General features: G+C 36.2%; 1 protein-coding gene and 1 long non-coding RNA gene across 2 annotated transcripts; both read right to left on the minus strand.

Moving 5' to 3' along the window:
• Positions 1–3,630: 3,630 nt before the first annotated feature.
• On the minus strand, positions 3,631–7,694 carry LOC114533552. Its single transcript, XR_003688074.1, has 5 exons — positions 7,589–7,694; positions 4,972–5,071; positions 4,294–4,472; positions 3,942–4,024; positions 3,631–3,814 (listed from the first exon to the last, which is right to left on the minus strand). It is a non-coding gene; the product is annotated as an uncharacterized LOC114533552 (long non-coding RNA).
• An 8,429-nt stretch (positions 7,695–16,123) lies between these two features.
• On the minus strand, positions 16,124–18,145 carry LOC114533525. The gene is made up of 4 exons (XM_028555055.1): positions 17,607–18,145; positions 17,202–17,343; positions 16,915–17,100; positions 16,124–16,681 (listed from the first exon to the last, which is right to left on the minus strand). Exons 1-4 carry the CDS (start codon positions 18,012–18,014, stop codon positions 16,455–16,457), a joined length of 963 nt encoding a protein of 320 aa, XP_028410856.1. The 5' UTR covers positions 18,015–18,145; the 3' UTR covers positions 16,124–16,454.
• Positions 18,146–18,327: the final 182 nt, after the last annotated feature.

Here is an 18,327-nt window from a genome sequence, read left to right on the forward strand (position 1 = left end):
ATATTGCACCGGAAATTTCAAATATTGAAACTCAAAACCTGCTGGTTTTTACTTCTCAAAAAACTATTTATTATTCTTCCTTTTCTGACTTTTATAGGCGTCTTATTATTATTATAGGCTGACATATATACCTTCTGTTAACGCATTTGCAGCGATCACTATGATCAGCATAAGAAGAGCGATGCTGGTTTTCATCATGACGTTCAACACAAATTTCAACGTATTTGACTCCTAGAAGATAACTGAAATGTTCATTCCCACGCGCAAAAACAGCTGCATGGGTTATCTAAAATGGTGTCGCAATTAAATGGTAAAAAAAGTAGGGCTTATAAACCAGAGTAATTTCGCTGAAGCCAAAGGTTTAGTTTTTTGATTGTTCAAAGCCTCAAACGTTGCCAATCTGATTAAATAAAATAAAAATGCTAAATCCATTGGTACATCTATATATGATCATATGTATAGTCATTGATAAATAAAATTCCCCAAAACAGTTAAAACTGAGGAAACTGAAAACTGCGTATTCTGTGAATCAGTAAACACGATTATTTTTCGAATTGGCGAAGCGAACACATGGAACACGCGCGATGCCGTTTGCCAAGCACATGAGGTGTGTTTCTTCTACAAGTCTTAAACCGGTCTGACTCTTGTCAAACCTTTAAGACATCGACCAGCTACGTAATACGTTAATTTTTTTAACCAGTTTTACCAGTTTCCACGCACGAAATTGTGGCACCAGTTTCCAGAGTGGAGACCACCGGACACATGCCTGCAAACGAATGTCCACTCACAAATATTCTATCCTCTATTTCGCATTAAATTATTTTCCTCCGGCTGGTACCCTGAGGCCCCGCATAGCATTTCCTCATGCATAGATCGGCTATATAAGCCTGTATATAGCTAAACTAAATTTTAGACAACGCGCGTAAAATACTAAACAGAAGGCCGGCGATATAAACTAACTTTGCCAAACCGACGGTTAGCTAGACTAACTTTCTTGTTCACGTTTTTACTGTAGCTAAGTGCACGCCGACACTATGAATTTAATTCAGTGAAGCAAAAAATAACTATTAATTGACATTGCCTATTGCATGGTGATTGAGTTGCATGCCCGTAGCGATGGTTTCATTATATAATTTTTATAATCACTATTACTCGACGACACATAAACTGAATACTTACAAAAATTTTATTTGATTTGCGATTTGGTTTTTCTAACTTCCAAGCTGCTCTATACACGGCGCCGAACAGTACCTACTGACGCGAAATATAGTATTGACCTAAATTTTGATGTCCGCGGTTTCGCAATTTTGCATCACAAAGAAGCTAAAATATTTTGCTGAAGCAAGAAATTCCAGGCATTTAAGTTGTTTGTGTTGTCTTGTTTATAACAAGACGCTTGTTTCCCGTTCACTCGGGCCACTATAACCTGAGCTTCGACTATTTTTTTGTAAAATCAGTGAGATTTTCAGTATAATTATAAGCTCATATTTAGTATCTTTATCCAATGCATTGCGAGATTTTGTTTACAGTGTCAGTGTATATATATACTCGATTACTTCACACGATTAAGATAAAATATTTTGCTGAAACAATTAATTAAGACGTTTCACTAAAAAAATGTTTGTTTTGTCTTATTGTTTAGATAAGGTGCCTGTTTAGGCGTTCAATCGGGGTACTATGACCTGAGCTTCGACTATTCTTTTTGCATCTTTACCGAATTTATTGAATATTGTGTAATAAATAATAATGGTAAAATGTAAATATAGATCCCCAATCCTAAAAGGTAAGTGGAATCGCACCCATCCTGTCGTAAGTACAGATTTTATTGATAATTGTACAGCTATATAAATATATCCACCCATTTGTCGACTGCATGTTTTTTGGACCATTAGGACCAAGTTCGTGTTAGCGCTCTCCAATGCTCAGGATCAATTTAAGATTGATTCACATTATGAATTATAGTGGTTCAGAGAAGACTTTGATGAGCATAATTTAAACAAATCCAAGAAATGTGTCTCCATTGCGGGATCGATGGCAGTATAATAATAATTTATGCCATATGACTGTGTTCTTGGCTAGGATTTTATCAGCCAGAATAATTTAGCTATATGTAAAAAGGTTAACCGGTTAATTATACCCATTCGCAACCGTTTATGAAGGCAGATCGAGGAGGTGTCAGTCAATGAGTTGAGTCAATGCATTAAACCCTTGTGTCTGGCAGCTACAATGCCACCAAACAACAATGCCGCCAGACACAGTGGTTTAGTATTGCAAGTGTTGTCGTAAAACGTGTCGTGTTGTTTGAAATAAGTCAACATCGGAAGCAGTTACGGCGCCAGGTGAAAATGATTGGAGGGGATTGGGGCTCATGATTTGCGGGAAAAGATCTTATTATAAGTGAAGCGATAATCGCATAGAACTAAAAACTACTTATGTAACATAAAAAGATTTTGGTGAGGGGGGGGGAATGGGGGCAGACTAAAAAATTTAGGGGGAATCGGGGGAATGCACCTCCTGTCCCCCCCCTGAGGATACGATTCAGGATACGATTTGGCTGTATAATGATTTTTGGCTTTAATGAATAACGTAGGCAAACTGAAAAACGTCAGCTGTCCCAACATTTTCTAAAAGGTATAACATAATGATGATATAGGGGGAAAGGCGACACCCAATATACTGTTTATTAAAATACAAAACATCCTCTGGCTATAAGCTTTCAAATAATGTACCTTAAACACTATAGAATCCACCGTGTTAATTTTTGAGAAAGCCTAAAATTTTGTGTTAAACATATTGCGGATACATTCGTTCAGGTGACGAACATCCCGCGAGCAGGGAGAATGCGGGAATTATGGGATGATTATATTAAGGTATTTGTTTTATCCATTTTAGGCTATAAAATTTAAAATTTCATCAAGTAACTGTATCGAAAATACTGCTTTTTTCATCGCGTATTTGGAACTTAAGTTCAGTCAAACTAACTGATAAAAAAGTGAAGAAACTCGCCAAAATCTATTATTTTGTCGCCGAAGCTGACAAAGGAGTAGTACCCATGCATAATGAAGTCAGAACAACCACTGATTTACCCGGCCTAAGTCTAAGGCTTCGGAACTTACCCCTAGCTTCCATATGTAGCCTACATGCATGTATGTCTCGAGCATTATTAACTTGCATGAATTGCATCCACCGAAATTAATGCGGCGGCACAAGACATTAGCAACATCGTTTGAAAGCATCACAACTGAATTTGCAGTTCCCGTCATGCGTACAGACGTAAATAAAAAACTATATATGCATATGCGAATTAGTGACATTAGTGTATTTAGTCCAAGGTTTCATATTCCCCCAGCTATATTCGAAGTCCATACTATGGAAATATGCTATACGGATACTGTTTCCATGCATACTATATATATATATATATATAATTATAATATACTATATCCTATATATTTTTATTAAGTGTTTGGACTATACGTGTAAAGTGTATAGGAACTACAGTTGATGAGTAAAGCCTAAGGTTTCCGAAGGTTGATCGCGAAGATCGCGAATTAGTTTTTCGTACGTATGAATAGTGCATGAGTTTTCAATAGCTAGAAGATAATCACACAACAGTAAAAGTTAGAAGTCAATGCTATAGGAGTTTATTTCTTCACGCCCTTAGAAACAACGTACATTACTACACAACTATAGTCAACATGCATATATTATATATTGACTAAAAATATTATCATAGTCATAAAACTACGTATACAATTCAATGTTAAGTAATTCAGGTATCCTATGGAAAGTCCGTAAATCGTCATCGGGTATTCTGAAAATAAAAAAGCAACCATGCAAAATTGATATATTTTTAATTTTTATTAATAATAAGTAATAAATAGCTCAAAGTCCCTGCTATAGGATTAAGCGACATTGTAATCTCTCATATTATTAATTACCATTTAATCTTCTTCGTTCATCCATCTTAACAATGTGACTGAGGGTCTTTGCGCCATTTGACATATTTCTTCCAGTATTCAATCTTGGATAAATGATTTATTGTTATCTTAGTTTTGAATCGTGCGAATAATCCGCGTTTAGTAAAAATTAATATGATGATTTTGAGATGCATGGACCCATGCATGCATGGTTAAAAGATAAAATATTTTCTAGTGGTAAAGTCGGTCAATTTCTCATACAATTTAGGATTAACATCGGAATCAATTTTGGAAAAATTCGGACGAAAGATTTTACACCAAATTGCACTCCACTCAGTGCAATTATATATACAATAATCAGTCTTCAACTTACGGCGAAGTCTGAGGAAAAGTGTTCGTTAACTTCTTCCCGTGTGCAACATTCATTGTAACATTCTTCGTCAACGTTAGGCCAGAAGAATCTGCGATGATTCTTAAATTCCTTCGCTTTATTTTTGTCAAGTGTAACGTCATCAATAACATCATCAATCGATTTGTCTGATGTAGTATCGCCTTCAAAATCAGATGTAATTAAATAAAGAATGGTAATTAGTCGAGATAATATGTAGCATTCAGCCACAAGGTGCTAAAGATAAAATAGCTTCTAGTGAACTTGAATTTCAAATATTGCACCGGAAATTTCAAATTTTGAAACTTGCATATGATACAAATATCCGTATTGGTTATTTTGACGACAAATCTCAGGTAAAAAGAGTTTTTCCGAAGATCGATCTACATCGGGAGGTCATTTCTCAATGTTTTCAACCGTGTTATTGCATGTGTTCTCAATTCCTCCGGCTGCGATGATTTTATTGTGTGTATAGAATAAAAAATTTCTAAGAATAGGCCCAAGTCAAAATCTGCTGGTTTTTGCTTCACAAAAAAACTAGTATAGCTTTTTCTTTGCGGACTTTTAGGTGTATATTATCATTAGGCTGATATGCCTATATGGTACCGTAGTGCTGAATAAGCTACTCTACTAGAGTAAAATTCTATTTATCTATCTATATACCTTCTGCTAAGGCATTTGCAGAGATCATTATAACCAACATAAGGAGAGCGATTATGGTTTTCATCATGACGTTCAACGCAAATTTCAACGTACTTGACTCCTAGAAGATAACTGAAATGTTCATTTCCACGCGCAAAAACAGGTGATCTAAAATGGTGTCGCAATTAAATGATAAAAATTACGCAAGGGGTGGTTTGTTTTGCAGCGACCTATACACGTCCAAAAATTGATCAGGTTGTCGCATCAGGGGTGAACAATGCTGTGCTGAACCCTGTGAACAGTGTTGTTGAACCTTGTTAAATCATCAATGTTAATGCAATCACGATACAATGTTGTTGTAACAAGTTGCAACAACATTGATGATTCAACAATATTGTTAACAATACTGTTCACAATCAATCAATCAATCAATCAATCAATCAATCAAAAGCTTTATTTAACCACGGTAAAATTTACAGTATTAAAAAGTTTATTGAACTTTTAAGAACAAATAACAAAGTACAGGTAAGACTGAACGATTTAAGATAAACTTATTACTGATTTACAAGATTGATTTTCAATCTCTCTTTTAAGCTGGTTAAGAGAGCATAATGCTCGTACATTTAGTGGTAACTCATTCTACAACACTGCGCCACTATAACTAAAACTTCGTTTAGCATAATTTGTTTGCGGTTTTAGCACAAATAAAGTGTTTTCAGAATTTCTTAAGTTGTATCTAGTGCTGCGAACTTGAAATAAATCAAGAAGATATGTCGGTGTTAAATCTTTCATATCTAGCTGGTATTCGGTTGGTATAATTCTTGAAAATAATGCAACAAGTTATTTATCAACGTCTACTGACACACATGTCCCATTATTCTGCTTTGCATGAGAATAAAAATTTTTAAGCACACAAAGACATGGGCACACATTGCTTCCCTGCATTTCGACCAAATACAACATTACCTTGACTATATGTAGCACAGATAATTTTATTAAAGGACTTGGATTAGTTTCAATGTCTTAATTTACATAGCCTATATAAGCTTGCAACAATTTATCGTATGATTTAAAAATATTAAAACGGTTAAATTGAAGAGTTACCATGCATGCTAGTATAAATTTCATACCATCCAATTCAACTGCTTTGATAAAAGAAACAAACATCGCATTCTTGAATCTTCTCACTTGACATATGTATATTCATTAGCATCAAATGTCGAACTTATAAACTTCTCCAAACTGTTCACCTTTGTAGCTTTTGTATTTATTTCAGTAGAGGCTTTAGCAATATTCGCCTCATGAACTTTGGCATTGCATTGCATTGCATAGTTTCTTGGCAGTCGTGGACTGCAATAATAGTACATAATAATAGTACATATAATTGATAATTTGTCGATATATCTTAAACCGAATAATGCCAGCATGCAAAGCAAGAAAATACAGTCACAGCACAGATTAACTGTTTTTAATCTGTAACGAGACTGTTTCTTGACATGGAAAGCAGAAAGCCCATTTTTAGACTTGTAGATAAGTTCCAATATAACCAAGGAGCAGCGTGGCAGCGTCTTCAAACAACTTAGTATCAAATGTGGACCAGGTATAACAACTGCCTAAATAGACAAAACACTCTCGACGTTTCGACCTGAGGGCCTTCGTCAGGAGAGTTAACTCTCCTGACGAAGGCCCTCAGGTCGAAACGTCGAGAAGTGTTTATTCACTTTTAGACTTGGTCTACCACAGGAGCCCTAGTAATAATCTGCCGTTGAGTGATATAATGGATCACAAATATTCTAACGAGAAGCATATACGCGAGTTAAAAAGGGGGAATAACCATGTTCTGAAGAAAGTTAAGTTATTCTTTCAACGTAGCTCAAATGCAGAATAACAAGCCACATGCAGTCACTTAATAATCCAAAGGACTTTCGGACGATTTGGGTGAAGCAGGAAGTTTGACGATAAAACTTGTTTGTTTATATAGTGTCTGTATATATATTTTATTTCATGAAGTTTTATCCAATTATACTGCTCCTTCTATGACTTGATCAGATAGCCTGCATGACTTTATGTGTATCCATATTTCTAATTTTAATAGATCCTCCATTTTGCGTTAAATTATTTTCCATTTCTACCGGCTGTATGTACACCCGCATGCGACCTTCTTGTAACCTATTCTGGTACCTATAGCTGGTTCATAGCATTCAGTTCCTCGTGCAGGCTATATATTGATTGGATATTATTGCATGTCCTTGAAACTGCATGGCAATGCTAATAATCGTTGCATGAATTAATGTACATTATTGATTGTATTTCATTATACATGTCGATCGGCTATATATATATATTAATATATAGCTAATAAACTAAACTATAAAACGGGGGTAAAATACTAAACAGAAGGCTGGCGAAATAAACTAACTTGACTCTTATCAAATATCAATATCAAACTGACGGACCGACGGTTAGCTAGACTAACTTGTTCACTCTTTTAGATGTACCCCGTACACTATATTTTAATTCATACGGCAAAAAATCACCAGTTAAACTGCTCTAGTTAACATTGCGTATTGCCTATATATTGCCATATGGTGAGTATAATTTATATAACTATTACTCGACAACATATAAAAATACTTACAAAACTTTTATTTGATATGGGATCTTGTACTTCTAACTTCCAAGCTACTCTATACACGGTGCCGAACAGTGCCTACTGACGTGAAATATAGTATTGACCTGAATTTTATGTCCAGGCTCTCAATTTTGCATCACAAAGTCAAATAAGCTGAAATATTTTGCTGAAGCAAAACGTTTAGCTGTTTAAGTTGTTTGTGTGGTCTCGTTAATTTATAATAAGACGATTGTTTCCGCGTTAACTCGGGCTACTATAGCCTGCATGAGCTTCGCCGGACTATTTTTTTTGCAAAGTCAGTGAAAGTTTCCGCAAGCTCATATTTAGTATATATATCTTTATCGAATGCATTGCCAGATTTTGTTTATAGTGTCTGTGTATATTCGATTATGTCGCATGTAAAAATATTTTGCTGAAACAAAATATTTTGTTTTGATTTTGTCTTGCCTGTTTAGGCGTTCAATTGGGCTACTATATATATGTTAACTGCATGAACTTCGACTATATATCTTTTTACGTCTTAACCAAAGTTATTGAATATTGTGTAACGAATAATGATGGACAAATCTATCCATTTGTCGATTTGACATTTGCGGACCGAGTTCGTGTGAGTAGTTCTCTTCAAATTCAGTATACTCGTGCAGGATCAATTAAAATGATTCATATAAGTGCCGTTCAGAAAACAATTACCTTGATGAGCATAAATTAAACAAATCTCTTTCGAGCATAAATTAAACAAATCCAAGAAAGAGAAATGTGTCTCTACTATACGGGATGGCAGTAATAATATACCATATGACTGTGTTCTTGGTTAGGATTTTATATGTAAAGAGGTTAACCTGTATATATGTATATATAGGTAATTAAATTTTGAAATTTAGAAAATTGTGTTGCAATTCGTTATACAGGAATTTCCTATATATAGGGGATCAAACGACGGGGGTCAAAAACTTCCTGTGTTTTGATCGAGTAATTGAGTGATATTGCACTTGCAGCCGAAAAATGCAAGATATTTTTATAATAAAAAATCCAATACTGATTAAAGCAGCGACACCATAAAAGTTAACTGGACATTAAAGTTAACTGGAGTTAATACGGTAGAGACGTCGTTACAAAAAGAACTAAAAAACTCTAGATCATGCAATAACAATCATGCTACTACAGATAATCTTTTAAAATTTAAAATCAATTATATACATTTCATCAAAGCTCGCGTTAACCGGTTCTTTTCCATCGACCAAGGGTAGACAAAATTCATTCGAATTAGAGAGGAGTTCGAGTTAAGCGTGGTATAAATTACTATAAAGAACATTACCAAATCCAAGGGGGATTGGATTTAGTTTGAGTTAGCGGGGGACTACTGCATGTATATTAGCGAACTTGTAGCTATACTTTCCTATGCTTGTATCCAACAATTTAAATGAGTAATTGTTATTATTCTGCATGTCTAAGGGAAGCGTAAATACCTTGTTTCCTCTTTATTCAATGGCCAATGATTGCAATTTATAAACTAAGAACTATGCTTGTGAGAAGTTTGCTTTATAGAGGCAACATTCTCCGTAACTGCATCATATTTCGCTGCATGCGGGGTAAGCACCCGAGCAGGCGTCTTTTTATACGTATATTGTACTCACTTTCTCTCTGAAATGGAATCCGACAGTTAGATTTGTCTCCAGGATTACAATGTAGCTATATACCACTATACTCCACACACATCGTGCATGGTGACCGCGCTCAACGAAAGAATTAAATCAGTTTAAAATGAATGCCATACAGGTATCAAATTCTGCGTTTATATAGGGCCATATCAATAAATTGCATAGCCATAGATGTGTAAATACTATGCCGGAGAGAAATCGAGTTTAAGTTAGTAGTGCGACGCGAAAATAAGAGGAAGTAAGGAAATTTGCCTTGAATTTTGATGCATGGTGTCTATACATGCGTGTTAATATGTTTTTTGTATGTTAAGACTTAAGTGCCACGTACTGTAGTGCAAAACACCGACTGTACTATAAAACAGCGGGGAAATACCGAAAATTCAATAACAACCAAAAAGTTATGTTCGTCCTGTTCGAGAGGTCCACTATTCACCGCCGATATTATTTCATGTATCAGGCATGGTGGGCCCAGGAAGTTTTTGCCCCCCGTGGTTATTTAATTCCTAAAACAATGGATAATAGACCAACTTTTAATTTAGGCAACAAAAAAGGCGAATTTGGCAATTTCATATACTTTTTTTACTACGGCTGGAAGTGTACAACTAAATTAGTTAAACGCTTCCGGCCGTAGTAAAAAAAGAACTGAATTAAGCTGGATTATAGCTATAGCTATGTCAAACTAGGCACATTCAAAAAAGGCGCTTTTTGTGAAAAAAGTGAAATTTAGGAGTTAAAATCAATTAGTATAATCGGTGACGAAGAAAATTCCTTTAAAAATAACCACAACACTTCATTCATCAGCAAGCACTGCCCTTGAAGAATGATAATATAGCATCGCCGACTTTCGACAATCCGACATATGAAAAACCGAATAACGACTTATAAATTACAATAAATTCCAACAAGACAGGTCTAGGTGCAAACGAGTGAAGTAATTGATATGAATATTACGTGGATATGAATATTACATGGCTATGTTCCTTTTTTTCGACATTTTGACATGCATATCCACTCTTCAACATTTATCAAAACAAGAAAATAGCGGCAAAAATTGCAGGTGTAAAGAGACTTGATAGTGTTCCCAAACCGACATGAGGAATTGAATTTTGCGGTCTTTGTCCAATTTTTTCTCCTTTTATAAGATGCTTGACGTGGGGGAGGGGAGTTCATCATCACCAGATTGAGCTGATCCTTAAGTAAACAGCGTCCTGCCTTAAACAATGTTGACTGCGTTACAGCCATTTTAAAAGCATATTGATGAACTGAATTGTCTTAAGATTGTTGGGAATTTTTTATTTCTTTAGGCGAAGAGCTAAAAAAAGCGGCTCTCGTTTCTCCAAAGACAAATTCGAGGCGACGCGGGATACAATATCCAATTTTAATACCGAAAACAAACGTGTGATATCTTTTTGTGAAATCAAAAACAGTATTTCTCTTAACTGAATTCAGCTGTCCAGTCTTCAAATCTGTTATCTGAAGTCTATTTCAACAGTAAAAGGAATATTAAACGTAGAAAGAAACTTGGTTTTGGCCAAGTTACAGTCGGGCCAAGTGAACTGGTCGGCTTTTATAGTACCTTTGTCTTTGAGGTTAACAGTGCACGAGTTAATCGAAAATCATTGATGAAAGAAAGTGCGGTTTTCGTGACCTAGATATAAGTATATTAATTATTCTTCTCGGCTAGGGCCAGGCAAATTTTAATCAAGAATCTGCACCGCGCGCAGAGTTTGGCAAAGCTTATTCTTCCTTCGGCTTCGACATGACCAGACACCAACCTCTTACATGCCTGTATAAAACTGCATTTGCTATATATATACGTATAGAGTCGCATTAAAATCCCAGCAAGATTGATACTCACAATGTGCAAATGGCCCGAAATGCTAATATGCCGAAATTAAAATAAAAAAGCTTAATATATGTGTAAGTGACTGCGGTTTTCTCCGTTTATTTTGATATTGTAAGAATGGAGCCACCTGCTCAAGACTTGAATCGCTTACCTCGAATATTATACATATATACATAGGGTTCATCAAAAATGATATCCGTTTCCTGATTAAATTTTATTATTTTGCTAACATACATAATACTGTCAGTTTGTAAGTTGTAATTGTGGTAACTTGTAGAATATATTGCGATTTTGCTTAATAATTATCAGTTTTGATAAGAGCACTGTGCCGAATTTCAGTTTCGATTTTATGAAAATAATCTTCAGCCTCATGAAATATTCATCTTACAACTATTTGCATGTTGTTTCACAACAAATGAGCGTCTTGTTTTACATTTGTGAAACAATTGTAGATCACTGACTATGCCGATTGCGTACTGAGTCAGTGTGTCCGAAACGAACCGGTTAAAACTTTTCCTTGTTTTTCCAACCGTCTATAATTTCTTTTTGGAAAAGGCAGAATTTTTAAAATTTTGTACCTCGCGTAAGCATCAATCGAATGACGGCTGTTTAATACCGGTTTATTTGCAGTACAGTCCTTTACTTAAAAAAGTACGCTTCAAGAATAGAAGCGGGAAGAAGGCGAAAATTTGGGGAGTTTCAAGTTTGTACCTTCGAATGAATTATAAAGACTGATTTATAACCGACGATTGCTGTTTGTATTCATTTGAAAGGACATTTTACAGCTGACACAAGGGCAAATAGTCTACGGAAATGTTGAATTTTGTGTCAATACGACGAATGATTATATTGTCAAGCAACGCTGGAAAGACGATGCCCAGCAGAAGATGTTTGAACTACTATAGACCAGATGATCTTATTCCGTACACAGGAAAATTTACCAACACAGGAGCGTTGAGAAACCAGCCGAAGCAAACTAAATTTGGTTTGATAAAGGTGTTTCTTCTCACTGTCCCAGCAGTTTTATTTGGAGCTTTCGTTTCCAATAAAGGCGCGGAGATCTTGGAGGAAAGTGAATTGTTTGTTCCAGATGATTAATTATACACTTTCAACTATATTGGACTATTTTTATTTCAGAGTTTACTGAGCGTGAATACTGACTGATTAACCCGGCATAGACGATATAGTTAAAATATTCCTGTAACGTAGCCAAATGCAGACAGTTGACGAAATGCGTTGATATGTTCCACGCAGTCACATATTTGTAACGTTTATATTCAACACTTCCGGTTTCTTTTAAACGGCCAGTCTTCACGATATATACTGAGGCATAGAACTATGTTCTATCCTTATCAGATGTTAGCAACGGAACTAATGTTGAAATATTCTTTTCTAAATGGACACTAAACACTATATCAGGGTGTATTTCCGTGCGTATTTCTTACTTGCATGCATTGTATTAGTAGAGGCCGAAAAAAAGTCTTGGAATTCGAATTCTTTGATCCTCTTGGATTCAGAAGAATAATCAAATATAAAGAAAATATACCGGCTGTACGTTTTTGCTTTAATTAACTGAAACTTTTCATAGCGAGTCGCCAGGCCGATGGTAACCCGCGCATTACCTGACATGTTTAAAATTGCATGCAAATAAATAGCATCTTCGCCCGCAATCCCGTTCCCGCCTCAAAATAGTGTTTGGTTGCAGCAGGATGGCCTGGTTTCGAGACTGCATGCATGGGAGCAGTGAACTCAAATAAGACTGGAACGCTCACTCTGTCGTTTGAAGCCAAGATGGCGGACACTGAAGCTTTTCTTGTAGGCCAGTTTCTGAAATTTCGTAGGTAAAATGGCGGCAATTTTATTTTTCCTTTGAAATTTCCGCGCCTGGATCATATACCTACAAGAAAGGCTTCTCGATCCGCCACTCATTAATGAGGGAAAGTCAGAGAGTGAGCGTTCCAGTCTTATTTGAGTTCACTGCATGTGAGTCGCTCTGCCTCTAGACCAATCTCTATCCCAGAGCCTGCGATCCTCCAGCGGTGAAACGGAGGCAATCTGGGATAATCGAAACTAGAAATGACTCTGATTGGTCGTTGACGCCATATGGAATGTTGTATAACACAGCGAATTACAAGTAATACTTTCAGAACTGGCTTCTGGATAGGATTATTCCAGAGCCTCCGTTTCCTAGCCTCCGTAGAGCTGATTGGCTCTTGATGTATTTCGATCGTGTGCCCCCAAATACTCTTCGTGGAGATGAGGAATATCGACCTGTTGGATTGTCACCGGGGATTTCAGACTTCCTGACATTTTTGACACTCTATGTGCAACGCTCAGTCAACTGTCGGCCAGGCAATGTCACATTGTATATACAACATCGCCGCATAATAATCTCTTGCAATTAGTGGTGCATTCAGTTAAATAAGATGTATTTACATGAATGACAAATTAAATTTCTCAGAGTATTTTCCTGAGAAGGTATAACCTTGTTATACAGTGAGTTTGTGAGAAGTATATGTAAATTTTGACTGTTTTAACCAACAATATTTCTTCGTCTGCATGCATGAGTGTGAAGGGAGCATTGAAATCATGCCTCATTAAAGTGTTTAAATGATGAAATACTAATAAAATTTAAAGGTTAAAAATTTTTTTTAATGATCTAGTCTTGAAACACTGATATCAGTCAATTGGCGACCGCTAGTTTCGTCGTTTAGACCTCTTCGGGATTCTCTATTTTTGGTGGGATATAAGTGACGGGGCCGGTGTCATTTCATGATGGGAAATAAGTGTCGAGTTAATGAAATCATGCCTCAATACCTTCTAATGGTAAAGACTATTTAGGCAGAGTGGACGTCGTCTTGTCGCCTCATTGCAGATATAATTTACTTTGTCTAATCAGTTGCTAGTTGTTATAAACTTTCATAAAGTTGATAAAGTTTTATCGCGCCGCAAATTGATCGCTCGAAGGGCTGCAACATACTCGATATAAAAATTGCATTCCTGACGTTAGCACCCTTTTCCCTGCCGTGCGTAAGGCGTTGTTCTTCCAAAAGAAAATCAAGCTATTGAATGTACTGTTCATTGTGAATATAGTAACTCCCCAAAGGTAGGACAATCTTGCATTAGTTGAAGTTGGATTTTTATTGAACACGATGTAAATACTGGCTGGAATGTACAGCATCACAAGACAGGCAACTGAGAGTAAACAGGTTGAAATGCTTTTCAAAGTTGTGAATTTTTTCCCCGGTGATACTGTATTGTTCTTGCGCATCTTTCTTGAGATTTTAAATAACTTGTAATTGATGAAAATGAAAGGGGGGAAATACGTGCCGAAGAAAATGATTGAAGCCACTTGGGCAGTAAACGCTCCGCCGTTTCCTGTATGTACAACTATTGATGATATTGTAGTTAAGATGACTATTGCTGCGGTCATTTTTAACAACATACGCTTGGTTACTGATGCTCGATGAAAGATTGGATACGATACGGCCAGATAGCGTTCAATGTTCATAATTAATATTGCGTACAGAGAATATCCGCTAAAAACATTCGCCCACAATAAGTGAACCTTCATTTTTTCTGATAAATCATGCCTTTCATTTAACCACAGGACAAGTTGAACGACCAATAACGGGTGATTTGTCACGACTGCGAGTAAATCGAAACACGACAACATCATGATCGTAAAATTGCATAATTTCTTTCGCAGTTGCGAGGACTTTAAAAGGCTGACTATAACCAAAGTGTTTAGAGCTGTCCCAGAGAATGTGAAGCTTATGTTCACAACGGACAAAAATATTAACTGCGTCTGCGTGGAAATTTTTAAATCCATTCTCAAAAGTTAGACTCGGTCTTGCATGTTCTGTCCAGGGTGTCACTCATAGTTGGCTGCAATTGAGAGTTGCATGGATGCATCAGTTCTCTTCGTGATGTTCTGAGTAAATATTTTCTTGCTGCCTTACCATCTGCAGACAGCTGGCAAATCTTCGCGTATTTAATAACTATTTTAGTGACCGATAATCTACATCTCAAAGGGATCCATGGAACCCTTAGAAACCATTGATAGTCTGATATAAGCACAAATTAGGACGGAGAGTCTTCTGAAGTTCTGTCCATGCCGGTCTTTTCTGATGAAACGTGTCGGTCTCAGACCACTCATCGTCTCATTATCTCATCACTTTTAGTTCACGTCGTTTGCGGCATACGCAGTCAGTTTACAGGTCAACTGAACTGGATGATTCAAGTGCAATACAAGTTAATGTGAGAAAAAAAGGTTTAAAAAACTCGGTTTTTCTCAACAGCGTTAAGCCGTTACTATTCTTAAACTTAGCTTTAAGGAACCTTCAAATGAGGAATTTTAACGGCTTCCAAACTATATAGATAATGAAAGCAGCTGCAACGTAAGAGCTTTTTATGTACTTGGAACCAGTATATATCATCAGCATGAACACTTTACTCTTTAGCATGCACAATTAGAACGTTTTAAAATATAATTGCCAAATTAGACACTTACCGAATTTGCTGGAGTGAACACAAAACAGTACGTAGCTTAGAAACAAGGCGGGCAATGTAATTCATTGTTTGAAGGATATCTTTCATTGCCCGAGAAAAAATTTGGAAAGTGTGTGTTGGCTTTAGATGATGAAGGCAGCACAAGTAAATTGCCTAACTAGTTCAAGCGAAAAATGTGAAAAACAGCGTCGGGAAGATGTACAGTTTTCTATTTGACTGTGGACCTGCACGGCCGTCACTACAAGCTGTTTGGAGGGGAGGGGGGTTGTATTTTCATATATTAATGTTCATATACTCGTAAAAACAATAGCTAACCAGGAAAAAATAATTACGTACAGACTACAATATATGTTTTCATAACCATGTATTTTTCAATAGAAAGTTTAGTAACAAAATTTACAACTAAACAGAACTATAATATATATATTTATATATATATACTCTTATTTTATAAATATCAGTAACATCCAATTTATTTCATGCACAATTATTTTACAAAATCACGTTTTACTTTTTTTTGTGCAGTTCTTAATATATTTGAAAATGCGCTAAGCGCAAATATTTCAAAATAGACCAATGTAACAAAATATTAATTACAGTTTGTACTGGGTGATCAAAGCTTATATAACCCCCCTCTCTCTCTCTCTCTCTCTGGTGGTGTTTTTGCATGTCTATCCAGTTCAAAATGTTGCAAAATTTAACCATGAAAAACCTGCCCTAGATGACTAAACCCAAAACTTAACAAAGTCTGTACAAAACTTAACAACTAAACACAGAAGTCTTAGACCTAACATAACTTTTTTATGTTTCTATTGCTATTTTCTATTATAAACTTTAATTTTCAACTCTTGCAGCATCATAGATTCTCATGAACAGCATTACAGACTGGTTTATGTGCACGCCAGTCACTTTTCTGACAAATTCTACTACAATATGGTTGCGCACATCTGGAACATAATTTTAATGTGACATCATCGCCTTCTTCTTTATCACAATAACCACATTTTCGCTTTGGTTCTTTAACATCCTGCAACTCGTACGTTTCCAAAGTTTGGAAACTACCACCACTCAGCTCCAAGAATTCTTAGGGAAAATAACTTGTGATTAGTCTGTATTTATCACACACAGAAGTTGTAACTAACATGCAGTACAACTACAAGTGAACCAACGATATAGAAAAGACATGAAGCAGAGCTTGCACATGCAGCTTGTTTTGACAGTGAATTGTGTATTTTGTAATTGATCAGCTAGGCCATGCTTTTCCATGCTCAACTTTCCTATATGGTTCAATAATCACCAGAATTGATTATTTGTACCTGGGAAGTTGCATGGTGTATTTTCATTAGTTTGAAGAATATATTGCTCATGAACTCCATAGCCACATTTCTTCATAACTTTAGTCCATGAACCAAATGTTTTGGGTTTTTCATCTTGGGGTAATTTGTCAATATAATCACTCATTACACTCCATCTTTTATCTGCCTCTTTCTGGCGAGGAGCACCTAGACAAGATGAGATCAATTAGCTATTAATTAGTTTGTTTTTAACAAGAGGAGAAAAAAGTATAAAGAGGTTGGTAAACCTTCAGAACATTAACACACACCTGGATTGATTTGGGCAAGAGTTTCGATAAGAGATTGAAATGGTGGAGGCAAACTAGAATATGATTCAGCTTTCTTGAACCATTTTATAGCTTTGGTAACATCCTTCATCGTGCCAACACCCTCCATATACATCATACCAATCTGTGTAACAAAGGCAGGTTAACTAACAAGAGTTGCAAATTGTAATTTCTTCAAAGTTGTAACATTTTTCTTTACCGCTTCCTACCTCGGGATCTCCGCCTACTAAAGCTCCCTGTAATCTGGAAATTACACACAGACGCACATGGTTAAAGGGCGATGGTATACTTTTGTCTTCACCTTCCTGGGCATTGTTGTTGGCTACCTGACAATGTCAGATCACACTTGGCGGTCGCTTAGCATGACTGATTACTGACGACCCTTACCTTGTTATTAATCTTTCCAATATTTTCTTTAGCAATCGACGCAGGATTTTTTACAGCTTCCTTATACCAATAGAAGGCTTTTGACTCGTCTTTCTTCAATCCACCACGGCCGGTTTCATACAATTGCGCCAAAGCAACTTGAGCGACGCCATGGCCATTTTCTGCAGAGGCTTCGAACAGCCTTCTCGCTTTTACATCGTCAGGCTTAATTCGTTCGCCTTTATCGTCCATAAACCACAAGCCATATTGATACTGGGCAAAGGGATTACCAACTTTGCATGCTTTCTCGTAATAACGGCGTGCGGATTCGTAATCGTGATGGATAAACTCCAGAAGTTGTGCTTGCTGAAATTCTTTCTGTCCCGGCCACTGCCTTGAAGCTGATTTTGTCTTCTTGGCTTTCTCCATTTTTGAAATTCTCAGGTACACCTAATCACAAATCGCAACTTGATTTTAAACACGCGTTTTAGAGATTCAAATGCTCATGAAACTTTTATCTAGATGGTTTTATATGTTTTTCGTTGAACACGTGTTTACAGTCGTTATTTCAACGAAGAATGACGTTTTAAACGCCCGGAAGTGTACACGAAAAACGCGCAGTGTCAAATCAAAATATCGTATGTTAAAATCGAAAAGTTTGTGACTAAAGTTTTAATTAATATGGATCCACAGCAAATATATTCCCATTTCTTACTAACTCATAACTTTTTCAAGGGGTAAT

This window comes from Dendronephthya gigantea, unplaced genomic scaffold, assembly GCF_004324835.1.
Source record: "Dendronephthya gigantea isolate DGI-Jeju-01 unplaced genomic scaffold, DenGig_1.0 000092F, whole genome shotgun sequence".
In the NCBI taxonomy this organism is placed as follows: domain Eukaryota; kingdom Metazoa; phylum Cnidaria; class Anthozoa; order Malacalcyonacea; family Nephtheidae; genus Dendronephthya; species Dendronephthya gigantea.